The sequence below is a fragment of the Carassius carassius genome, chromosome 28 (genome assembly GCF_963082965.1).
Source record: "Carassius carassius chromosome 28, fCarCar2.1, whole genome shotgun sequence".
In the NCBI taxonomy this organism is placed as follows: Eukaryota; Metazoa; Chordata; class Actinopteri; order Cypriniformes; family Cyprinidae; genus Carassius; species Carassius carassius.
Window position 1 is genome coordinate 15040016 of NC_081782.1, and position 27171 is coordinate 15067186.

Below are 27171 nucleotides of genomic sequence, written 5' to 3' on the forward strand. Positions count from 1 at the left end.
AGGCTAGAGTACAATTTCTGAAGCACCCGCCGTATTTAATTCTGGAACCAGGCCTGGATAAAACTAGGCAATCAGATGGAGTTTTGTTTGGCAGTAGGCTATGCTTCAAAGTCTGAAAAATTAGGACAAAATTTGGCCGAGAAACAACTATTTTAAAATCTGGACTCTGAGGGCCCAAAAAATCAGAATATTGAGAAAATCGCCTTTAAAGTTGTCCAAATGAAGTTCATAGCAATGCATATTACCAACCAAAAATAAAGTTTGGATATATTTACCGTAGGAAATTTACAAAATATCTTCATGGAACTTGATCTTTACTTAATATTAATAATTAATATTATATGTATTTTCTGCTATTGCTACAAATATACCATATCGACTTAAGACTAGTTTTGTGCTCCAGGGTCACACATGATTCGACTATAGGCAAGATTTGAAAATTCTGATTCGACTATGTAAATGCTTAGTGGGGACACCCCTAGAAATATTATTACAATTTAAACAACTGTTTTCTATTTTTATATGTAATTATAGATTTTAAATGTTATTTATTCCTGTGATGGTACAACTGAATTTTCAGAATCCAATTTATTTTAAATCAAACTCTTTTGAGACATTATAAATGTCACTTTTGATGAATGTTGGAATATTAAGGCATCTTTGTTTAATAAAAGTATTAATTTTGTTAAAGTAATAATCCCAAACTGGGGTGTATTACTGTGTTTTACACATGCCTCAGTTTCTTAATTCTTTCTGCCAAAAAGATATGTTAGCTCTAAAAACAAATTATGATTTACATAAAATGGACTTTGGATAGGCAAATTATGAGAAAAATTACAATAGCCTAAATTGAGATGTTGAGGCAGGGGAAAAGAATTTGGTTAATGGTTAATATTGACCTATTGACCTATGCATTTTCAAATCCACTTTGACTTAAACCACATTATTGTGGGATATTTAATGAAAATGCAATTGAAATGTGTAACTGTCTATGCATTTAAGAAAAATAAAAGACATTTAAATCACTATTTTGCTACCCTTTTGCTGCACATTTGGCTCAGAATGCATTTTGAAATTCTCAAATCTCAAGTGTCCTAACCCTAAGTCTAAATGTATTTAGGAAAATTTGTATTTAATTAATAATTTTGTTACGGTTATTGCTTGGACCTGTTAAACATATTTATGAATTTGGGTAATACGATTTCATTTTAATTTTACCTACCTCACAGTTGTCATGAATGGCAAAATTAGCTATATAGAGCAAAAAAAAAAAAATTGAACCAGGCTGTAAACATGTTTTTTTCTGCTGTAAAGTTGGGCAATTTAACATGGGGAGTGGTGTCTATGGGATTGACTCTCTTTTGCAGCCAGCCTCAAGCGGCTGCAAAATTACACTTTAAGTCACTTAAATGTGGGCTTCACGAGAGAGAGAGCGGGAGGTTGTCGCTTGATTAAAACTAGTGTAGAAATGGCAAATGTAAATTATATAATTGAATTATCATTTTCATTTTGCTCTAAATGTTGCACATATGTAGTGAAAATTTTAAATACAGAAATACATTGCCATTTTACATATTGTATTGTCATTTTGCATATTACATTTCAAAATAAATTTTGCTACCCATTTGCTTCCATAAAAATAAAGCATAACTTGGGGCCATTGCGTTCCCAAATGTGTTTGTAACTCACAGCACATACAGTAACGAATTCACTCCATAATTAATTTGTTGAACTTAATTCATTACTGTTCATTTATAATTTCTAATTTTTAGTCAAATGTTTTTACTAATGTTTGAATATTAAAGCAATTTCTCACATATTTCTTTAGGAATGTGAGCTTCTATAAATACATTTGTAGGAACCTTTTATTCATATAGGAAAAGTTGGGTTTGCTTGTTCTCCTAACTGTGTGATTTAGACCCCACTGTTAAGGTGTTCATTTTCAGACCTCTGGTCATTGTCCACTGCGCAGACACACTTCTCACAGCACGTGGGGTGTGATGATCACAGGTGTCACCTCATTGCTGCTGGGCTCTATAAACCAAACACCTTTCGAGCTCTCTTTAAACTGTGGCATGTGCTGGGCTAAGGTGTTTGCACGGGAAAACTCTTGTTAGCTGGTTCCACCTCTCCTGGTCTGCTTTCTTCACTTATTTCAAAAGGCACACTTTAACATGTGCATACAACCGTATAGGAGACAAAATGTGAAGTGTGCCAGATCTTTTGTTGTCAAAATTGTCACCTCTACCCACTCCAGTTAGATGTCAATTAGGTGACAGTGTGGGACTGGAAACCTGTCTCTCTTCCCATAGACAAGCTTTTGTCTGGTATTTATTAATTTTTTTCAGAACTCTTTGCTTTTAAATGTAATGCTACGTTTCCACCGAAATTACCCGGAACATTTGTACCAGGAACTTTTTTCCCCCAGACCTGTTGCTTTCTGCATTTCCACCGCGGTCTAAAGTACCGGGAAGATTAGGCAAATAGACTGGTGACGTAGGTCTGCACGCGTTTCTCAATACAAAGTACGCTGATTTTGGACGTGCGTCCTTTGTAGTTCAGACTTTGCGCATTCGACTCGGGAGTGTGATGTCCGCGACGACGCAAATCTGGTAATTCTGCAAACAGCAGCGTACTTGATAACATCAGTCAGCTCGACTGGGCTACTGCAGTTTTCCTCACTGTATATTTACAATAAAACAAAATAGGATATCCAATACCACTGCCTCCTTTTGTTTTCATTTAAACATAATAACAGCTGCAGAAATGTACTTAGTTCAGGGATATGTGTATAAATACAGCCATTACAATGAAACGAAATATAATATAAATTTGCCTTTTTTATTTTCATTTTAACATATATAGATAAATTGAATACAGACCAAAGATAACCTGTAAGATTTACCCAAAACGAATTATATTTTATGTTTAACCACTAAAGAGACATCAGAGCCAGCGGCACACATCAGCCGAGGTGAGGCTGCTCTCGGCGGATACATGATCACTGAGCTCCCGCTGATCGCGTGAAACTCACCGTCTCCGAGCACACCAAGGGTGCCTCTCAATGTCCCTCCTCGTCTCCTTGCTCCTCCGTCCTCCATCCTATGACCCGGAAACCGATCGAGCACAGCTATCTTGAAGGACTTCTCAATTCTCTAATTGCACTATGAGGAGGCGAGGATCGAGCAGGGAGGAGGCTTCATGAGGAGCGATGAGCGAGGATACACAGGTGTATCCAATGCGGAAGTCTTTTATCGACTTAACGTGACGCACATATAAATTCTCCTCCCCCTTCACATCTGTTGTAGTAAATTTGATTTATATTTTCCTTTTTACTTCAAATAAACCATGCATGTCATACATTTCAAACAGGGCATCTTGCTTTATTAATATTTATTTTGAATGTCTTAATTAACAAACTTTAACAACATAAGGACAGATCCCTTTAATCACAGCTGATGATACTTTGAAGTAACGCTGAAGGGAGCGAGTATAAATCATTTCAGTTGATTTAAGTCCTCCATCCTCACGTCTTTTCATTGCATCCTTTCCTCACATTATGAAGAGGTGGAGCTTAGACACAAGGAAAGGAAGTGAGGAAAGGAAACGAGGATGCACAAATAAGAATTGAGAAGCACCCCAAGTACCAGGCCAAAGTCCCTAGTTCCTGGGTAAAGTTTCTGCAGTGGAAACGCGTTTGGTGCCATGTTATTTTCAATGTGCTTTGAAGTTTTAAATGTTTGTACATGTTTTTACCATTTTACTTATTTATTTGTTTGTTCTTTGAGTAATTGTTTAAATTGCTTAGTTTATTTTTAAATATGATGCCTTTTTATTAATTTTGTTTTGTAAATTGCTTTCAGCTTGTTCATGTGCATATATATATATATATATATATATTACCATTTCATTTATTTATTATTTGAGGGCTTGTTTAAATTAAAAATTACCTTTTACCTTGTTTATTTATAAACAAGTAAAATAAATATTTATTTATTTTATTCCAACAATGGCTGAAACAGATTCCACAGTTCCTGGCCATATGCCAATATGATTGACAGCTGCAATAATTTTGAAACATCGCAGTAGTTTCCAGGCTCTTAGACATTTTTGGAGGAACTATCCCTTTAAAGGCTTCCCTTTTACATCAGTGTGCTATGTGTAAAGGCTTGAGGTGTTTCCTCGGGAAGATTGCTGCCTCGAACCTTTAGTTCTTCACATGTCTGTCACTGGAGGTCCTGTAGGCTGTGGATCACTTTGAACAGGCACACTTCTCAGGCAGTTGAGATGTCGTAAGAGTTGTGAATGAAGTGTGCCAGACCTTTCAAAGCTGAGTCACGCTTCTCATGCTGATGACATCGACGAGACTTGACTTATTAGACTTCTTGCCAGAAGGTCTTGTCACCCTACCACAATATTTTGGATATGGTTCGCACCTCAGTCTTTTAGTTATTAGACGTTCTCAAAAGATCATTTAATCGGGTCAACCTGTAATGGTAAAGTGTTAGGAAAACCTGCATGAAGGGATTGTTTGTCATCACCCACTGTTACACATTTGACATTAGCACACCTTTTACGTGATTTAGGTATTTACAAAATAAGTGGCTGGCTGTTGTGATTTCCAAGGGCAGTAGAGGATTTTATGCTAGACTTTAGCTCAAGGACAGTTTTGAAAACAGGAACCTTCACCAAAGCCATAACCTTCAAACGGACTGTTTATCCAGCATTTGTCATGTGAATGAAACCCTTTTAATAATGTCCTGCAGAAACAAGTGACTTGAAGGACACACTTAGCACAGTGTGGTGATGTTTATTGTCTACACTTCCTTAGTTTAATGACCCTTTTGGCTTGCTTTCCTTTTGGACAAGTGAAGAAACTGGGCACACTTCACATGTAGTTAAGACCTTGTTGGAGATATATGTGGAGTGTGCCAGGCTTCAGGGTGACATTTTTTACAGCCAATGTTTTGAATTGAAGGTCACCTAAGGGAGGTGATAGCGTGAGAGCAAAGGCTGAATCCTCTTCTCATGGAACAGAATTGGATGTAGGAGCCTCTATGGCTGTTGGGGTTTGTTTCGGTGCTTCAGCATGTGCAGCATTTCCTGCAAGGCTTTCAATTTAAATATTCTCCAATGCTGATGAGAAATATTAACAGATACATTTAAATAGCTGTTCAAATGTTTGGGGTCAGTAGGATTATAAAACCGATTTTTAAATAATTTATTTATGTTTACCAAGGCTGCATTTATTTGAGTAAAAATACAGTTAAAACCGTAATAAAGTGAAATATCATTATACTTTATATTTTAACAATGTATAATTTATTTCTTAAATTCAAAGCTGAATTTTCAGCATCATATACTAATGTTGAATAGCAGTGTGTTTGTGCACAGTGTACACAGTTGAGTACAGTGCACTCTGTATGGCTACAGAGCTTTCATCTTCAGTGGCTGTGGCTTCCCAGAATACAAATATAAACACAAATTCATAGCTAAAATAGATAGGTAAAATAAAGTTCCATAACCATGAAGTTTATCCATTGCTTTTTGGGGCTTTATTAATATAAATATGGCTTTGTTAATATAAACAACAATCTCTCTCTTCATCTTCTATCATCATTTACTCATCCTCATGTCATTCTAAACCTGTTTAAATGTCTTTCTTCTGTGGAACACTTTGCAGCATGTTGAAAACACACACAGAGAGAGAGAGAGAGAGAGAGAGAAAAACGTTGCTCAAATAATCTTAGTTTCACTGAAGCAAGTCAGACCAAAAGATTTGGAACAACATGATTGATTGACTGTAGTCTGGTAAGGTGCAGAAATATACTTCACCAGCAGGGGGCAGTGTGTGTTCTTCATGTTTAATAAGGTGTTGCTTTTCTTAACTCCACTTATTTGTATTTTGTATTTTCACTTAACATGTATGATTGAGTGATGTGTTCATGTAATGAACCAGAAAAATTAGGCTTTAATTCTCCCCTTCAGCCTAAAATCGCACTTGGCCCTTTGTTTCTTTATACTGGCTGTGTTTTGTCCAGTGGAGGGCGCTAGAGTGGTTTCTGAACAATGAATGACAGGGGTTAGAAACGGGCCCTTCGCCCATGTTGTACTGTGAGCCGTCCCACCATGGAGCATGTGGGGGTCCTGGACCCTTAAGAGGATCAGAACCTGCTGACATGCAGCTGAATATTAATTGGTTTGACACTTATTGGTGGACCAATGTGTATTGTTATTTTAAGAGTAAAGAACTATATATTTGTACATGTAATCTGACAGTAATATCCCAAAAGTTATTTTAGCTGTGCCTGAAGATGTGCCATGTTCAGTAGTATTGTAGAATAAATGTATTATAAGTATTATAGATAACTAAACCAAAACTTGAACTAAACATTATAACAACTTTTTAGCTAGCCGCCAAAGCAACATTTCTCATTTTAATTTAGTTTAACATGTACTGAAATAATTAAAAATGAAATAAAAATATGTAATATATAAAAAAAGCATTAAAAAACTAGTAAAATAGAAAAACAAAATTATTAAAACTTGAACTAAAAAGAAAATGGGAAATTAAATAATTACCAGTCAGTCAGTCTGGAAGAATCAATGGAGTTTTAGTGCTAATTTGTTGTTGTATTTCTATTGTGTGTGCAAGCACTCTCCTTATACTCACATGTGATGACTTGATGTACCAGTGTGCATTGAAAACATGTCTGCTTGTATCTCACCTCATCTGTTCTTTGTTTTTTTCCAGATTCCAGATGAGTTTGATAATGGTAAGTCCTCCCCTTATCTGAACACCTTATGCTCTGAGGCAGTTATGAATTGGTTTGGACATTTCATGTGCTTACAGAGGCTTTTCACGCTGTATTAAAAAGTAACCTTAATGTAATAACCCGAGCTGAGGGCCTATTGTGGTGGGCATTTTATTTCTACATACAGAATTTCATCTAATTGATAAGACAGTTTAAGTGGTTTAAAGGCACTGAATGCATAGCTCAAAGCTCAGGAGGAAGTTGGCATGACAAAAAAAAGAGAACTCCATTATTTGTCCTACAAGTGCAAAATGCTGTCATTCTCCCTCCTTTTGAAAGCAGAGTATTATTTGCCCTGTTACACAGCCCTTTTTAGCAGATGAGATCCCTTCTGGCCTGCTTGTTGTGTGTTTGTTCACCTGTCAGTTAGCATGGCACATGATGGATTTCTGGTGCCATGCAGCACCTTTTACCCAGTGCCAGCGGGTGTCAGCCCACTTCACAACCAAACGTTTTATAGGGCCAAGCCACTGCAAATGACCCCTGCAAGCATCAATCTCTCACACACCCGGATTGGCCCTTAACCAGTGACATGCAGTGCATGTGCCAGTTCACATTGGCAGTTATTTTATTGCATTCATTGACGTTGCATTGACTATTAACTGTGGGTTTTTTAATTATGAGGCTTGTGCCTCTTTTTTTCCATTTTAATGGGATAGTTCACATACAAATAAAAATTCACTTTGATTGTACCTGTTTATTAAGCACCATGTTGTTTCAGACCTGTATGACTTTCCTGTGACCTGTAAAACACACTGTGACTTTTTAAAGAATGTCCATATTTCAAAACAGAAATTTTACGTTTGACATCAGTGGTTTCTTTTTTTTTGAGCTAGAAACTCTGTTGTCTTTAACTAAATTATATATGGGAAATTCACTACTTTTAAGTTTGTGGTCAGTCCGATTTTTTTTAAAGGTTTTTGAAAGAAGTCTCTACAGTAAAAACAGTTATATTATGAAATATTGTAATGTATGCATGTAATGCAAAGCTGAATTTTCACCATCATTACTCCAGTCTTTAGTGTCACATGATCCTTTAGAAATCATTCTGATATGCTGATTTGCTGCTCAAGAAACATTTATTTTTATTTTTAATATTTAAAAAAACAGTTGCTGCTCAATGTTTTTGTGGAAACTGAGATGCATCTTTTTCAGGATTCTTTGATAATTCAAAAGTTCTGAAGAACCACATTTAGTCTACATTTATATCATTTGCAGCATTATAAACGTTTTTGTCACTTTTGATCAATTAAAGCATCTGTGCTAAATAAAACAAAAAAAAATTAGTGAAAATGTTTGAACAGTAGAGTTAATAATAATTGCATTATTTTATTAATTTATTAAGGTGTACTGTTCCTTTAAGTTTGGCTTCCTGTTTGTTAAATGGCTTTGGTTTTATGGTAAGTTTTATGTGGTTATTTGACTTTGATGTATTTATATCACCATCGAGTACAGCTATGCCATCTTCAGAGCATTATCTGTAATAGTAATAAAAGTAGAGATGCCACTTAACAGCGGTAAATTCAGACCACCTGCGCTTTTCATTCACTGCTGATGTCAATTGAGATAGCAGGCTGCTTTCGCTTTCTCTACGTGATTGCACACTGTTATCATAATTACGTAATTAATTCTGCGCATTCCCTGATGTGCCCCCCCCCCATCCCTGATTTATTACCTCTTAGCCCAAAGCGCTGCTGTCAAACATTAAAGCTCTTATAGCTTTTAATGTCATAACGAAGGCCCATGATTACTTAAGGGACCGAGGTGAAACGCCTACTCCCTCAAGGGAGTGGAGAATCAGGTTTTTTTGCCTCCTGGGCCCATCCTCACCCTCCCTAACACAGCAGAAGGCCAGTGTGGAGATGAAGAGTGGACCCTTGATAAGTGCCGTCCTCGGGGAGAAGGGACAAGGCAAACAGGCGTGCCTCCAAAAAACCTTTTCTGCCTTGCCAAGTGACGGCATTCAATAGAAGACCCTTATAAGCACATCCTGCACCAACCCGCCCCCTATCAAAACCTGCATCACTCAATTTGTACGAGATGGCAACTGGCCAGCGATATAATTGATGAAGTCACAAACTGTTGTTTTTATTAGATCACATCACAGAGACCAAAAAAAATTCTTTGTCTGTTTGTTTAAAACTTTGGAAACCGCATGGTTTCGTACTTGTGTTACTGGTGTAATGTGTGGAGTGAAATATAACGACAGGTTCACCCATCAACACCCGTCAACAAGTGTAGTCTTGTTTTTTCAGTGGTATTGCATGGATTGAAATGTGTCAGGACGAGGGGTTGATTTGCTTGAGCTTAAACACACAAAGATTTCATCACCAACCGATAACAACAATAATCAGGAAATAAAAATGGGAGGGTTTGTGTAATGCTCAGGTGTGAAAGCTCACTTTCCATTGAAGGCTTTGATTTTATTCGGTTATCTCTGTAATCCCTTTTTAGTCTACCAGTCATGGATCTCATAAACCTGAAAATTCAAAAGAAAACTTGAAAAAAGTCTTCATCTTCAACAGTAACTAGCGTCCACACCAATAGGCGATATCGTTCTGTTTATTAATAGCGTGTGCTGTAGTTTTATCATCTGCCACTTACAAGTTTCTCAAAGCTTTGATTGGCTGTCAAGGTTTTTAACACTAATCCGCTTTAAAAAATTGTGCTGAAATTTAATACAATATTGTAGCTCTTTGTTGCTATTATTATAGTTGTGCTATGGATATTCTCACATAACTTGAATAATTATTAAAACTTATGCTCACCAAGGCTGTTTATTTTATCAAAAATAGTACAATTTGTAATATTGTGAAATATTGTTACAATTTAAAATAACTGTTTTCTATTTGAATGTATGTTTAAGGGATAGTTCACCCAAAAATGAAAATTCTGTCATTAATTACTCAACCTCATGTTGTTCCCAACCCGTAAGACCTTCGCTCATCTTCGAAACGCAAATTAAGGTATTTTTAATGTGTTCTGAGAGCTTTCTGAGACATCCCATAGACAGCAAGGATCCTTAAACCATCAAGGCTCAGAAACCTGGCAAACGTTGAAATGATCCATGTGACATCATTGGTTCAACCGTAATTTTATGAAGCTACAAGAACACTTTTTTTTCTCCATATCACTACAAGGTGGCATGGAGGAGATAAATTGTTGAATAAAGTTGTTCTTTTTTTCTTTGCACAACAAAAAGTATTCTTGTAGCTTTGTAAAATTACGGTTGAACCACTGATGTCACATGGATTATTTTACCGATCTCCTTGCTACGTTTCTGAGCCTTGATCATTTTAGGATCCTTGCTGTCTATGGGATGTTTCAGAGAGCTCTTGGAATGCATCAAAAATACCTTCATTTGTGTTCTGAAGATGAACAAAGGTATTACTGGTTTGGAACGACATAAGGGTGAGTAATTAATCACAGAATTTTCATTTTTGGGTGAACTATCCCTTTCAAATTTAATTTATACCTGTGATGCAGAGCGGAATTTTTCATTATTCATTATTCATTATTCCAGTCTTTAGTGTCACGTGATCTTTCAGAAATCATTCTAATGTGTTATTTATTGTTATTAATGTTGACAACAGTTGTGCTGCTTAATATCTTGTTGAAATTGTGGTCAATTTTAAATGAACTCAATTTATTTGAAACGCAAGTAGTTACAATTTGTAACATTATAAATGTGTTTACTGTAACTGTTTGGGATGAGGATCACATGACTTGAGATACGATATGCATCTCGATCCATAGTCAACGATACAATACATATGAAGCAGCTACCGGTGTGATCTGATACGATTCACCCGTTACGATACAGTGCCATCCGATTTCAATTCAATTCAACACAATGGAAAAAATATGATCACTTCTAATGCCTCGAGGCCTGTTTCATAAGGCTTTTTTCAGTTAGTCTTAATCACTGTCAAATGAATTTAAAATAGATCAAGTTTAGTCACTGTGGCAACTTATGCTGGGAAACTTACCTCGACTGGTTGATGGTATTAAACTTTTACACCGTGTGTCCCAACCAGACGTGACGCAACGCAATAAAAAATATATTTTGCATGCAGTTTTTGTCCTAACCATCTGCGACACGTGAAAAATGTTTTTTTTTTTAATTTTCTGCGACGTCATGGCAGGACCAACAAAATATGACAGTGATAATCTCAGGTAAGGATTATGTGCTTTATTCAATTTTAAAAGTGTCTAATGTGATTTTTTTATATTATTTCGCACGATTTTTATAGCCATAGTGAAAGCAACAATAGATATTTTACCTGAGATCTTGAAAATAGATTATGCTAAAGCAAACTTGTTAAAACTGTGAACTCACTGCGAACCAACAACAATAACAAAAATGGTATCACTCAGTCACTCACTAACTTAAAACTATTCAGTCCATTCACATTTGAATCATCTATTTTTAGTGTCCACTTTTCTTTACTTCACATTCGCCATCGTGTCTACACTGGATGCGACAAAGCACTGCTAATCATTTGAATGCTGTGTCAGCACGTCATAAATAGAACAAGTCAGCAGTTTTATTTCTGGGATTTGCCACGCTGCGCCGCATCCACTTATTATAATCACTGATTATAATGAGTTCTATTGTATTTTGTTGCGACGTGTTGCTCTTGTTCGGTGTAGACAAGATGCAAGTTAACGTAACTTTCTGATGCTGCATTTGAATTTTCAAACAACATTATTTGAAATGAGCGTGGGGCAAACATTTTTCTCTTGCGGGCCAGATGTGGCCACCTATTGTGGAACCCTTATATAAAAATTTCTAAAGACAGTAAATTCCAACTCCATACATAAACTCCTACCTCTCTAATTGAATAACGATTTGTTAAGCATCTCAACCGATTTCAGTTGTCACATATTTGAATAGATTTTAACCGGCTCGCGGTTAATAGTTACATCCCTAACTGTAGCCAATGCCCACTTTTTAATCTGATGTATTGCATCAACTTTTTATCCCGATGCACCGAGCAAATCTTGGAATCTTCCCATCCCTAGTAACTATTAATCAATTTAAGGCATCCTTGTTTAATAAAAGTATCAGATTCTTTAAAAATTGTATTGATTCATATTTTATGAATTCATATTTGATGTGAAAATAAATTAAGCATCTAATGTTACTCTAACAGTTTAAGTTCCAGGTAGACTGTAGAGTTGGCCTTGTTATAGGGAGGAATAGGTTATTCAGAACTGTTTTTTCATCCTCAAGCACAAAAAGCCTCCGATACTTAAAGCAAACAAATGGCGAGCTGTAGATGACCCAAGAAAACACAAGCTTAGGCTTGGTACTCTATCCACAGGACAGTTAGATCCCCATATGACAGCAGTGAGAGAGGGCCCGCACCTAAAGACCAATTTTCACGGATGGAGAAAGGAGCGATTGACAGGGAGGAAAAAAGCAAAGAAAGGGATGGAAGAAAGGCAATTGAGTAATGGCGAAGTAAACTAGCGAAGCATATGCTAACCCAGTGCAGGATTAAAGGAGGCCTTTGTTGTGTCCAGAGGCCTAGCCATCGATCTTCCTCTCCCTCCCTCCTTGCTGGAGACTCAATGGACATCCCTCCAGAGAACCACAGACCCTCTGTGAAGCAACAATGGGACTCCTCGCATTTACACTGACAAACAAGGTTAGCACAAGAGAGTCTTCAAAGTGCACCCAGTTGTTCTTTGCTTTTCCGGTGTCGTCTTGGATCAGTCTTGGTAACGGTTTCTGCAACTGTTCATCCTTTGTATTGATCTTGGTCTAGTGGAGAAGGAAGGACTTATGCTGGGACAGATGTGCCAGTTTGGGTGGAGTCTAACAGGCGACTGAGGTGGATGTGAAGAGGATAAACTTTATCTAGAATCATACAAAAAGCAAAAGAAATGGTAACTCTACACTACCATTCAAAGATTTAATTATTTTATTTTGTCTTGATCAAAAATAACTTTCTATCTCAAGTAAACATTTTTTTTTTCTTCTTTTTTTTTTTTTTTACTTTTGTTCAACAGATGTACCTGTTTCCACTAAAATTAAACAGCACAACTGTTGATAATACTGAAAATTTAGCTTTGCCATCACAGGAATAAATTAAAATATATTCATATAGAAAACTGTTATTTTAAGTTGCAATATTTCACAATATTTCTGTCTTTACTGTATTTTTAATCAAATAAATGCAGCCTTGTTCAGCATAAGAAACCAGTTAAAAAAATAACCAACCCCAAACTTTGCTCCAAAAATATGTGGTTATTCTTTTCCATGGAACACAAAAATTATTTTTCCAGTTCCCAATGTTGTTGTTTTTGGTGTCCAATGTGCCAAAATGGCACAAAAGCACGCACCATGAACTTAATCTAGTTCTCTTACAGTCTCCAAATTGCTTCATATAAATTTAAGTCGTCATTCACAATACAGTGATTCATACATCTCAGGTACCATATTTGATTTGAGTTGCATAATAAATTATTAAACAAAGTCATCATATGGCTTCAGAAGACTTTAAATATCATGCATGGACCACTATTATGGAGATTTTAATTCTTTAATATTTTTCTTTTGGGTTCCTCAAAGCAAGAGTGTCTTTAGAACAATATTTTGGTAAGAAAGTGATGCAGTTTTTGGGGAACTATTTGTTATTCAACAGGTGTTTTTGTCTAACAGCGCTTTAGATTTGCTTCATAAATCCATACTTTATAGAAACAAATCTGTGTTGGTAATGCCATATATATGGCACCTACTAACACACCACCACAGTCTCTCTTCAACACAAGTATGATGACAAGACGTCCATCTCGTCTCACTCATTAGTCTCAAGGGAAAGTTTATTCCATTGGAGGCTGCCAACAGGCACATGCTCCCTCACAGAGCTCAAACACTCCCCTTCCGAACTAATCAAACAGGGGAGAAAAGGAGGGAAAGGGCTTGAGTGGCCAGAGGAGAGGGTGTTTAAGCAGTTTATGTCATTCCTCCCCCAATGTCTCCCTCCTTCCTCGTGCTCTGATGTTGTTGGCGGGCTGGCTGCCTTAACAGATGCACAGCGAGCTGCGTGGAACCTGTGTGCCGCCACTTTATCTGTCCTTTCTGCCGCTTGAAGTGGCATATGGCATGTGGAGACTGGAGGGAGCTGAGGCCAGGAAATGGGGCTAATAACTTTAGTTTGAAAGATGTGGGGATTTTGTAAATTGTCTTGAAGTAGCCATTATCGTTGGATATGGGGAAGTAATATCAGTAAGCTATAAATGGTTTACATTTTATACAGTAAGGCTGTAGGGCTGGGTTTTGACACAAAGTTCATGATTCCATTCTGATTGACAACATTTCGATTCAATTTTCTATTCGATTTATGATTAAATATTGATTATTTTGGAGATATATCAGGTATAGTACAAAAAAGTCTCCCAGCTATTTCTGTGAAATGTGCATGCAAAATTAACTGATTTGTATACAAATGGTTACATTATGCTCATTCATTTTTTATAATAAAAAAGTGACAATTACTTCAGTTTATTTATCTTCCAATTAATTTTTTGCAAATATAAACATTTAAGTAGGAGCTGTCATAAAAACTTATGGCATTTATCAAATTAGACACTAAAGAATATGTTATATAGTTCATATATTTAGCAAAATGCTCCTCTCCAGAGTTAATTTATCTAGCTGACAACAGGTTTATGGTCTCCGAATATGTTTTTAAATCTTCAGTTACGTGACATTGATTACAAGCTGTTATATTGACATATTTCTATGGTCAAACCACTAATCAAGTGATTACATGAGATAGGATACGGATTTTAGTGGTAGTCTTTCTTTTAACGTACCTTCAGATGTTCATTTACATTATTTCCACATTAGTTTGTGCGCTTTGCAATGCCACTTTTTTTAACTGAGGCACTATAGCAATCTGTCATATTAAACCGCACCAAAATGGCATTTATTGTTTGAATTTTGTAATAAAATTGACAAAATTTGAAATCTGACTTTCATATAAAAAAAAAAAATAACAAGGCACAATGCTTATTGTAATTTATTTGGTTGGGAAGTGCGCTACAATTTTCCGTACATTAACTGAAAACAGGCTAGACTAAGGATTTTTTCCAATTTAAGTATCAATATTACTTTGTGAACATGAGAACAGATTAAAATCGAGAAATATATATATATTTTTTACCCAGCCCAAGTAAATTGAAGGCATTTAACAAGCTAAAATAAACATGAATAAATTTTTATTCATCTGAATTTTACCAGTCTATGATTTATCTGTCATCTAGATGTTCCTGTCATCCAGCAGCTGAGAAGAGCCTTTAAATATTTCAAAGATTACAGACAGGTTAGAGGATACTGAAAATATTCCCATCTATATCTGCGAAGGAAAGAATCTAAGATTTAAAATGTTTCCTTTCTGCTTCTCTCTAGATGATCATCGAGCCCACAAGCCCAAAGCTTCTTCCAGACCCTCTGCGAGAACCCTACTACCAGCCTCCATACACTCTAGTGCTGGAGCTCACTGACGTCCTCCTCCATCCTGAGTGGTCGGTAGGTGTCAGCTCAATTAAAATAACCATGGGAGGACCTGCATTTAAGGAATGAGGAAACACCAATGCACACTACTGTTTTGTTTGTTTGTGTGTGTGTGTGTATTAGTGCTGGGCAATGGTTAAAAATATTAATCGCATTGTTATGCACAAAACTAATAATGCATTCAATTCAATTCTTTTTTCTTTTAAAAATAGGCCTACTGCTATATGAACAAAAGTGTAATAACATTTGGTTTGCAAACACTCACTAGACAATCTTAACCATGCCGAGCACGTTTGACCCCAAAAGCCTGGTTCGTTTGACTAGTGTGATTGTTACGTTTAGCAGTCCCTGGCTTGGTTGGAAGAGGTGGGCAAGAGCGTGGTTCAGTTTTATATAGATCAGTGAGTGTGAGCGCTAACCGCACCGGAGAGCAGATCTTCTGATACGTGCTGCATGATGGCATGAATATTTTTGAGCGGCAAAAGTGATAGATCTGTAAAGCAATATATTGTGAGAGGCATGTGTGTTACTGCGTCCCATACAACTCAAAATAATAAACCACAAAGTTAACAAAACAATGCACTCCACTGTGCTGAGCATGTGCTTCTCTGCTGTCTTCACGTGCTATCGGAAACTTCCTATTTCCAAATTATAAAGTCATGATTATGAGGTCGTTGCATTCTTTTCCGTTAAATAACAGTGTAGTGGTTTGTGTATGTTGATGCTTAGCCTAAAAAATTTCATCGGGAGAATCCCCTCCTGTGACCCATGATTTGTCTGTATGTGTATTCAGAGCCAGTGAGCAACAGACTTACATAATAATAAAAAACTGCATTAACGCGTGATGAAATACTGGTCGACGTTAACTGTCGGCTGCGATAATCCGTTAACTTGCCCAGCCCAAATATATATATATGTATATATATGTATATGTATGTATATATATATATATATATGTATATATATATATATATATATATATATATATATATATATATATATATATATATATATATATATATATATATATATATATAATATATATATACACACACAAGCACACACACTATGGGGATGCACCAAAATGAAAAAAAAGACAATTTAAACATATGTACTTAACACTGGACATGTTTTAACGTTCTAGCAGACATTATACCAACAAAGCACAGTTTAACTTAAAATTAATAAGTAAATTAAATTTATGGATTTAGCAGACGCTTTTATCCAAAGCGACTTACAGTGCATTCAGACTATCAATTTTTACCTATCATGTGTTCCCGGGGAATCGAACCCCTAACCTTGTGCTTGATATCGCAATGCGATAACAATTGAGCTACAGGAACACTAACACTAAGTTGGTATAATAAACATTTTTGACCATTTTTGAGACCCCCTTCTTAAATGAGTCCTGTATTTTTTTTTACTGTACAAATATATGCCCTGCTAAGCAGACGAGAATTCTTTTTTAAAACATCAGAAAATATTTCAGATCCCACAGATAGAAATCTACTACAGGTCTGAACACTGTGTGAATGTAACAATAAATGTATTAATTTAGCTGTTGTAATTATTATTATCCTTATTATTGTCTTCATTTTTTTATTTTATTTCACAGACCAACAGTAAAATTACAATACTAACATTTAGGAATATTGACAGAGTTTTTATTTTGGCAGAAACAAGCATTGGAGCTTGTATTGATTTTTGCATCTTTCTTAGACAGTTTTAAATGTTTCCACACTGCTGACATGTTTAGTGCATTAGTGCACGCCTCTATTTGACATATTCACACTCTTTTCACATATTCACACAACAAAACACAGAAAGAGCTTTTTTTTTTTTTTTTTGCTATAATATTCAATATATAATAATGAATAATTTTGGTTGCCGAACATTTAGTGCATCCCTAATATATATTATTCAGATACAACATATTCATCAGAATTGTCAGTAAAGACATTTACAGTATTACAGAATTTTTCTGTTTACGGCAAATGCAGTTGTTTTGAAACTTCTATTCATCAACAAATCCTTGCATCACAAAAATCAAAAATGCATCAGTTTCCTAAAAATTCTTAGGCAACACAACTGCTTTCAACATTAATAATCAGAAATTATTTTTGCATACTAAATCGCCATATTAGAATGATTTCTGAAGCATCTGACACAAAATTCAGCTTAATCACCATTTACATTTAACGTTAAAACAGAAAACGGTTAAGTTATATTATTTCACAATATTACTGCTGTTTTTTTGTGTGTTTTTAATCAAATACATGCAGCCTTGGTGAACATAAGTCAGTTCTTTCTAAAACTTTCACAAATCATACTGTTAAATGGTAGTGTAATTGGATATTGGATTGGATCTGTTAATTTTTGTTATTATTTTGCCTTTAATTAAATTTTAATAGGCTTTCATTGTGAGAAATACATTTATTTTAAAAGTACAATTAATACAATTAAAAAAAAAAAATCTTTATTTATAGTCATTTTTCCAACACCCAATATGACTATTTTTGTCATTTCAATTTTTTCTCTCAAATAGTGTTCCACACTGCATGTACAATATTTCTAAAATGCTTTATTACGTTTAAGATGGAGTTCAGCATTCCACACCATATAGACCATATCAACTCCCCGTCCCGATGAACCACCTTGAGCTGCGAGACAAAGACTTCACATTCTCAGATCTAGATTCCTAGAGCTATCGTGAAATGATTCTTAAAACTAGATTGGTTAGATTGAACCCCTAGTAAACTTTTCGTGGGCGTTTGGCTCCTAATTGCAGGCCCTGTCCTGTTCCAAACTAAACACAGCTGCGTCTGCTCTTGTATATTGTGTACATACACTATTTATGTGCAGTGCTGTATAATGTGTATTTTTGTGCACTCAGATCCCAGACTACAAAAAAGTGTCTCAATTTAATCAGTTTGATTTATTATTAAACAACCCTTAGTCAGTTTATTACTATCCTTATCAATTTCTGTTCAATCTGGAACACTGTTTTTGGCCAACCACCTGTTGTCTCCTTTACCTCCTGCCCTCTGTTCCCTTCTACCTGGCCAGCTGTGAGGGAACGGCCACACATGGGTGACAGGTGGAGCATAGCCGACCTGTAACCTGACACACCTCAGCAGACTGTTACCGTGGTGCATGCCACAGTGATTTTTGTTGAACCTCAAGTGAAGCTTTGTCCGTGACTGTACTCTTAACTTTTTGGCTTTGTCTGAAAGTGACGTATATATTGAGGCATAGGTGTTTCGTTCCACATAAAAGCACAATTGAAGTATCTGTTACTCCAAACGATACAAACATAGGGTTGTAGCTCACAGTACTGAGTTTGATCTTAAAATACAACTTATTGACCAAAGACATTTAACAGTAAATTGACATGAAAAATTCTTCAGATAATTGCAATAGTCATGCTCTTGTTTTCCAGTAAATGACTGAGAAAGGCTGTTCAACGGCATGTTTGTTTAAAAATGTATTCCAGATGGTACGTCTAAAGATGTTTGAGATTAAATATATCAACACTCAGGAAATCGGAAACAGCACATATGAGCAAAACACTGCCAATAGCAAAAATCTGTAACATATTATTTCCCTTTTTTTTGTCTTGTTTTAACAACAACTGAAGGCATTAAAATAAATGCACTGTATTTCGAAAGAAAATATTATACATTACTGTTCAAATGTTTAAGAGTCAGAATAGTTGTTTTTTTATATAGATATATAAATGTTTTTGGATTATATTTATTTTGTTTGCCAAGGCTGCATTTATTTAAAACAAAAATACAGGAAAAAACATACTTTGAAATATTACAATTTAAAATGATGCTGAATGCTGAATTGTCAGCAGCCGTTACGCCAGTCTTCTGTGTCACATGATCCTTCAGAAATCATTCTAATATGCTGATTTGATGCTCAAGAAATATAATATTATCAATGTTGTAAACTACTTTTGCGACCAGTTAAAAGCAAAAATGATAAATAAGATTAATAAAATGTATATTATAATGAAAATTAATGTAAATAAATTCTTAACTATTAAAATGATGTTAATGAAAATGATTCTGCTATGTAACATTTATTCTAAACACTAATTAACATGTAAAGAACATTTATTAAATGGTGTTATAATGTTTTCTGGATCTCCTCTCTCCCTTTAGTTGGCCACAGGTTGGCGATTTAAGAAGAGGTCTGGCATAGACTACCTCTTCCAGCAACTGGCCCCACTTTATGAGATAGTCATCTTCACATCAGAGACGGGCATGGTGAGTCTCCATGGTGGTTGAGGACTGCCTGTTTACCACAATAATGCAAGTGTGAAGTGCTTGTTATTTGTTTTTGCATACACTGTTTCAATTGCAGTTAAAAGGAAAAGTTTCTTGAACCCTGCTTGAACATTGAGCCCGCTTACAATAGATGCTATTTTGGGTACAGTGGCACACCTACTTGTCTGTTGATTCTACAAACACACAGTCTTGTGCTCAAATATAATGTTTCCCAATTGATGCCATCAGTGAGACATTTGTGCTCCGCTTTAGTCCGCTAGTGTTTGTGTGTGTCTGTTGTTGTGTCGGTGTGGCACACTTGTAAAGTCATGCAAATGAGCTTTGTTTTGATTGAAGAGCCATTTGGTGCTGCTGCTGTTGTGTTTTATTCTAATGCATGCGAATGTCAATTCAGCTTTTCAGCTATGTAAAAATGACCAATCTACTGTCTTGATGGGCTGCTTACATTTTAGAGCAACTAGCATTTGCTTTTGACAATATTTGATGGATCAATATGATACAAGAAGTGATATCATGATTCCACTGCATTGTTTTATATCACTTGCTCACCAATGGATCCTCTGCAGTGAATGGGTGCCGTCAGAATGGGAGTTCAAACAACTGATTAAAAGCCTCACAATAATCCACAAGTAATCCACACAACTACAGTTCTTCAATCAGCATTTTATGAAGTAGAAAAACTGTTTGTAAGAAACAAATCCATCTTCAAAACGTTGCTGAAATATGAGTCCTCTATCCATAATAATGCTTTCTCCAGTGAAAAAGTTGTGTTGTCTGAATCAGGAAAGAAATATGCACAGCTCAAACACTGTTTACAAGTGAAAACAGTCCAAAACATTTCTGAACAAAGATGTTGATTAATTTTTCTTTTGTGAGGGGACAACAGGGATCATGGAATATGGACCCGTATTTTTGCCAGAAGTGATGGGTTCAAGTTAAAATGACTTAATTATTTGTTTATTACAAACACACAGTTTTCACTTCAGAAGACATTCAGTGATGGACTGGATTACTTGTGGATTTTTGTGATGTTTTAATCAGCTGTTTGTACTCTCATTCTGACAGCACCCATTCACTGCAGAGGATCCATTTGTGAGCAAGTGATGTAATGCTGAATTTCTTCAAATCTGTTCCAATGGAGAAACAAACTTGTCTACAGAATTGGCCTGAGGGTGACAAGATGTTCAGATCAAATTTTAATTTTTGGATGAACTGCATCTCTTTTTGTAAAACATTTCATAATGTGCATTAAAACGATTCCTGCACACACAATATTGAGTTCCTAACACACAGTATGTTTGTGTGTGAGCAGACGGCGTACCCCTTGATTGACAGTATAGACCCTCAAGGATTTGTTATGTACCGACTCTTCAGAGATGCCACACGCTACATGGAGGGCCACCATGTTAAGGTAAAAAACACAATCTGTTTGTCTATAAATCTACTTCTCGATATCATGCTTTGTTGGTGATGTGTGCAAATTCACTCTCAGTATTTAGGACACTTCTCTGTTCCTGTAAACCATGTCCACCACTTACCGTAATAAAATTCAGCTGTCTGGTATTTCACCCCTACATGGCCGTGAGTCTTTTGAGTCACAGTATTTGAGATGAGCCATATGTCCCAAAACAATTAAATATTTCCTTGCCTTTAGATAGATGCTGCTCATTTGACCATCATTTGTAATGTCTTTTTATACAGTGTTTTGATAGTTTGGTGTTACCAAAGTGCACATGTTCTGGGGAAATCCATTCATAGAACTGTGAAGTTTCAAAATGCTGCAATCCTGATTCACAGACGACCATTTGCTAACTTCCTATTGTCTTACAAATCGTTTTGAGTAAAGGAGTAAAAATACTCCTCCATGTGTATGTAATACAGTATGGTCTGATCTTATTGCTCAAGATCCCGCCCCGTGAGCCCCCTCTCCTGAGTGACCCGGGCAACATTATGGCGGGTTGCCCCCCGTGTCTCTTCTGCATGCCGTCCTTCTGTTCGCGCATTGATTTCCCCACTGCTATGTGCTTTTTATTTTTTATTTTCTCAACAGCCCAAGACAATAGCAGTTTCTTCCCCTCCTTCTCTCCTCCCCCCGTCTCTCTTCTCAGGGCTCATTAACCTTCTGCCCCCTCCTTTATTTTTCGTTAGACTGTCCATCGTTACCTAAGCTTTCTCCTCATTAGGCTTATGAATGGTGCACAACGCTTTACATTTGCATTACAGTTTACAAATTCAAATTCAGAATAAATGTTTGCGGAATAATTACCGAAAACCATCTCATTATATTTTTACAGCTCCTTTCTCAGGAGGTCTGCTAAGAACAAGTTGATTTTAGCCTGTTATCCCTCACACGGCTCCGGGAGGTGAATAAAGGCCTCCTGTAGTGAATCCATGCGTTTTTGTAAGATTAATAACCAGATTTCAAATGTTAGAAGCACAAAACGAGGAATTGTAAAGAAAAACGTAGGAGGATTTCGAAATAAGCCAAGAGGAGACTGGTTTTTCTTTGCTAAAGTAAGAAAACTGTTACCTTTTCTCCTACATTTTCCAGAGATGCGCTCGTGACGTGTACATCTTTCATCATCTGCCTGCACGTCTTCTGGTTCCAAACAGTCAGCAGAAGTGAGAAAAAAGTTTTTATTACATTTTAAATCTGGATATTTCTCTTACAAGAACGCATGGATTCGCTACATGGGCCCTTTAGTCACCACCCAGAGCTGTGTGAGGGATGTTTTATTAGGTATGCACACATTTTATTTCACGTCTTCTGAACTAGGCTGCTATGAGGGTGAGTAGAAGATGGACATATTTTTATTCTCTGGTGAACTAACCCTTTAAGAGCCACAGGCCTGTAATATTCACATTAATCAGATCTTGTGTTAAATAATTGCTGAAGTAAATACCAGAAAAGATCAATTCACGGCTTTTGTGAATCAGTATAATCGACATCAATATAAAAAACTAGTATTAGTTCTGGGAGATATGCTCGATTTTCATATTGTCATATCGTCAGCCTGTGAGATCGTGGATACACAATATTATTGTGGTTATTTATTTAATTATTTACTTGTCGGAAAGTGATTTTGCATTTAAAATAACAATTTCATAAAAACAATGCAAGTTAGTAATTATAATTCTTATATTTCCTCAGTTATTCAAAATGCAGCTACAGAAAACGAGCAAAGAACATTTAGATTTACCGAAGAACGTTGTCTTTCTAGCACGAGTACATGCACTTTAAAAAACACTCCCGTTATAATCAGTGAAGCTGTCTACACTGTATGATGAATAAACCTCTTATTCTTACATTGCACGTACATCTGCACTTTGTTGTTTATGATGAGAATTTGCGAGCTGAATTCAGTCAGCAAGTGCGCTTTGAACAACAAAACTTATGTTTCAGTGATAAATCATCTGAATGCCTGATTGGCCATTGGATTCATAATCTCAGCATAATCAGTGTGATTGGTTATAACGTGCAACACTGTAAAAATGCGGATACTATTGTCTATCGGCACAACCCTATAATGTATAGTATGATCAAATATATACTAATTTGCTTTTGAAGTTGCTAAAGAATACATTTAACAGTGTTTTTGAATGTAATGCGTCATTATTTGTGCTGAACCGAAATTATTTGCAGTTAATACATTCATGATACTTCGTAGCTGCATGTAATCATACACAAGCAGAGATTAATGTATGCATGCGTATTTGCGCAATAGGTCTTCACTTGGGTCACATTTCACCACTGCCTGTCTGGCCTTGTCCACCAGACCCCCATCAGCACTCTCTCCATCCACCTTCTGCCAACCCATGTTTCACTCCGCTTCCCCTCCTCTCCACCTCTCTCACCTCCCATCTGGCTCTCAGGAGCGGGTGAGGGAAGGAGCAAACAAAGTCAGATAAGTGTGTCTTCTAAAGAACTGATTTAACAACTAGTTCACTTACTAAAAACAATGCGAAGTTTGAAGAAAACTGGTGCCATGACAAGACTGATTGCAAAAGCAGTCATGATGTTTTCCATTTTGGGCCAGCATGAACTTGATCGCTTTAAGTGATGCATGACGAAGGTTCCCTGGTATTCAAGTAAAACAAACTGTGCTTAGTTTCTCAAGATAGCTTTTTCTGTGAACCGTTTGGTACAGATATGACACCAGTAGATGCTGTTGCTCCCCACCCCAACACAGAAAGGGGGCGGGACATACTTTGATTGGCAGGTGTGTAGCGTGGCACGTGTGTATAGTTAGCGGCACGCTTCCTCCGGCTCGTGCTTCATTGTTTTACCTGGGGAATTGGAGAGACTCGGCAACATGACACTCTAACGCCCAGCTGCGTTACACGGCTCTGGTCATACATACACACTAGCTACATAAACTTACTAATTACCATTAGGTTTCACATTTTGAATGTGATTTAGAAGCCATTAAGGTTGCGTGTTGCTATAATCCATAAAAATCTCATTATTTATACATGCACGCTCATACACTCGTAATAAATACAGTGAAACACACACTCTTGCTCCCGGTGGGTTTCAGGGCATCCCTCATTTGGAGGCAGATGCCGGTAATTTATTGTAAATGCTACGGAGTGTGCTGCTGTCAAAAGGGCTTTCCTTTCAGGGCCCCTCCATCTCTTTTGCACATGCAACTTTTTTTTCGGTCCCTCAGGGGGATGCTGATGACCTCAGTGATAGAGAGAGTGCAGCGTCCCTGTCCATCTGCTATGAAGGAACACCACTGAGACAGCTGGCTTGGAGAGAGTGTGTGTTTGTGTGTGAGGGAGTGGGCGAGCGCTGGGGCCAGTGGGCTGGTGTTAAGTCTTTGCACCCCTCCACAAATGCATAGGTGTAAATATGGTTCGCATCAGTGACACACAAACGTTCAGGGGTGAGAAGGGTCACATTTAACCTCAATTTGTATGTATAGCTGGGATAAGTAGACTGCAGCTAGTTTACTAGATGGCAGGGCTCTTGAAGTAATAGTCCACAAGAGGCAGAGCGTTACAATGATTTTATCACATGTAAGAGGGGTTTTGGGAATTTAAACATAGTAATATTTTATATATATATATATATATATATATATAGATTTATTAAGTTATATCCTTAAAGGGTTAGTTCACCCAATTAAAATTCTGACATAAATTACTCATCCTCATGTCGTTCTAAACCCATAAGACCTTCGTTCATCTTTCGGAACAGAAATTAAGATATTTTTTAATAAATCTGAGAGCTTTCTGACCCTTCCATAGACAGCAAAGTAATAACCACAATCAGCGTCCAGAAACATAGCAAGGAGATTGGTAAAATATAAAATATTATTTTTATATCCTTCATAATTTTCTTGTTTGTTATATATATTTTAAATTAAAATGTTAGTTTGGAGCATGTTTTGATGAACTGTGATGGTTTTAACTCCTCCCTTCTTTTAGATTGATTTTTGAGAAAAGTGAGACCATTTTTAGTGAGACAATGTATATATTATCAAAGAAACTTTGATCATTTGTTAGGGTCAGGATTTGTTATTAATATATATTTATGTACCTTTTTTCTTTGTTTTTGCTCCTTATTTTTGAGAAGAAAGCTGTGGTAGCTGACATGGTGCTAAATTATAAACAAACAATAGAAATATATTCATATATTTAATATAATCTATATTCTATATTTATCAAGTTTTATCATTATCTAGATTTATCATTTATCAAGTAAAAATCAAGTATATAATTATATTAAATTATTATTATAATATAAAATCATTAACTTTTTAAACATATTCATTGAATTTGTCTAATTTGCTTTTTCATTGCAATATTTTTTTTTTTATACAGATTTAAAGGTTTAAATCTAGGTTTGTGTTTACAATTTACACATCTTTTAAAACCTTTTTCCAAATTCCTTTTTTTTTATATATATAACTAAAATTGGTAAATATGGTGCATATGCTTGAATGGTATTCACTAATGACACTAATTGTTTGTCCTGCAGGACGTGTCTTGTTTGAACAGAGACTCCTCTAAAGTCATTGTGGTGGACTGTAAGCGAGAGGCCTTCGGTCTGCAGCCTTTCAATGGTCTGGCGCTGCGCAAGTGGGATGGCAACTCAGAGGATCGCACGCTCTATGACTTGGCTGCTTTCCTTAAAAGTGAGTATGCATGTGTGAGAGAAGAGTTCTGGGCAAATTGGAGTTGTGGGATCATTGTTCATTTGTACAAATCATTTGATCTCTATAGCTATAGCCATCAGCGGAGTGGAGGATGTGCGTTCAGTACTAGAAAACTATAACCATGAGGAAGACCCCATTGAAGCCTTCAAAAGAAGACAAGCACAGCTTGCACAGGTACTCATCACATCATCTCTATTCAACTGTCAGATGCCATATTTATTGGTATTTAATAATGCAACATAAATATTTTGCACATACAGGAAGAAGAACAGAGACTTTCGGAGCTTGTGCAACAGAAGAAACAGGGATTTTCTTTAGGTACTATCGCAGGTCGTTTCTGGTCCCGGAAGCAGCAGTGAGGACTCGTCCTGCTCACACCCACCTGATACGGTCCCACCTGAACTGTGACCAGCCATTGAGATGAGGGTCATAGTCATACAGGTGGACAGTGTCTGTGGGAGGGAGGGAAGAACGGGAGCAGAAGGGCACGTGTGGGAAAAAACATCTAAAGAGATGCTACCTTCCAAAAGACATTACATTCCTGTGGAAAATAGCACTTCCTGGACAGCAGACACAGATATGGTGCCCTAATGTATGATCTCACTGAATAAAAATTGTTTCAGAGTGGTTGGACCAGTTTCTATCCACTTCTTGGCTCCCTTATCTCTGCAAGAGCAAATAACTTGAATGTGAATTGAAAAACAAATGTTTCCATCAAGAAGATTCTATTTCAAACCCATAACTGATGCTGTAGGCAAAAGCTGGATATTAGACTTTGAAAATGTCTGCTCAGCACATGGCACATGATGCAAAACCTTGGATTTGTGTTTGTGCTGCCTTTGTCATGGTGACACTGTTGCAGTGTGTTGAGGAGAACCTCTCGGATAAAGAGCTCAATCTGGTGCTATTTCTCTTGAAGACAGAAATGGCCAATCATGTCTGAGGGTGTTCTTGTGGAATGTTCTTTGTATTTCTTTTGTTGTGAAACACCCAGAATATCTCCAATAAACAGACCATAATGTAATGTGTGTGTGTGTGCAATGGTTTGTCATCGACCCATTTTCTTGTTTAAATGGTCTCCTTTAGAGCAAATCAGCTTGAACTATGATGATGCTTTAAATTATTAACTTGTCCTTTAGTTTATTAATAATCATAATTTGACAGATAGTTATATAAGGTGTTTTTGAGAAGAAACTGTAGATTAAGTGCAACACTCAATGTTAAGGAAGCCTGTTTCACAATTCTGAGGAATACAGTTATTATTATTATGAAAGAAACTAAACAATTCTGTGTTTACCTCTTGCATTTCTTGCAGCTGTGTATATTTCATGATTCAGACTTTTTCTTAGAATTTTGTTTATATCACTTAA

General features: G+C 36.3%; 1 protein-coding gene across 1 annotated transcript in view; it reads left to right on the forward strand.

Annotated features, from left to right (window-relative positions):
* Window positions 1-26825, forward strand: part of LOC132108055 (mitochondrial import inner membrane translocase subunit TIM50-like) — a 31383-nt gene extending 4558 nt beyond the window's left edge. Inside the window, exons 4-11 of the mRNA XM_059514524.1 lie at window positions 6755-6776; window positions 15093-15151; window positions 15238-15357; window positions 19512-19616; window positions 20950-21048; window positions 25624-25780; window positions 25869-25975; window positions 26062-26825. Of these exons, the coding sequence (XP_059370507.1) occupies window positions 6755-6776; window positions 15093-15151; window positions 15238-15357; window positions 19512-19616; window positions 20950-21048; window positions 25624-25780; window positions 25869-25975; window positions 26062-26160 (768 nt within the window). The 3' untranslated portion in view covers window positions 26161-26825. The remainder of the gene's footprint in view (window positions 1-6754; window positions 6777-15092; window positions 15152-15237; window positions 15358-19511; window positions 19617-20949; window positions 21049-25623; window positions 25781-25868; window positions 25976-26061) is intronic.
* The last annotated feature ends 346 nt before the right edge of the window (window positions 26826-27171 follow it).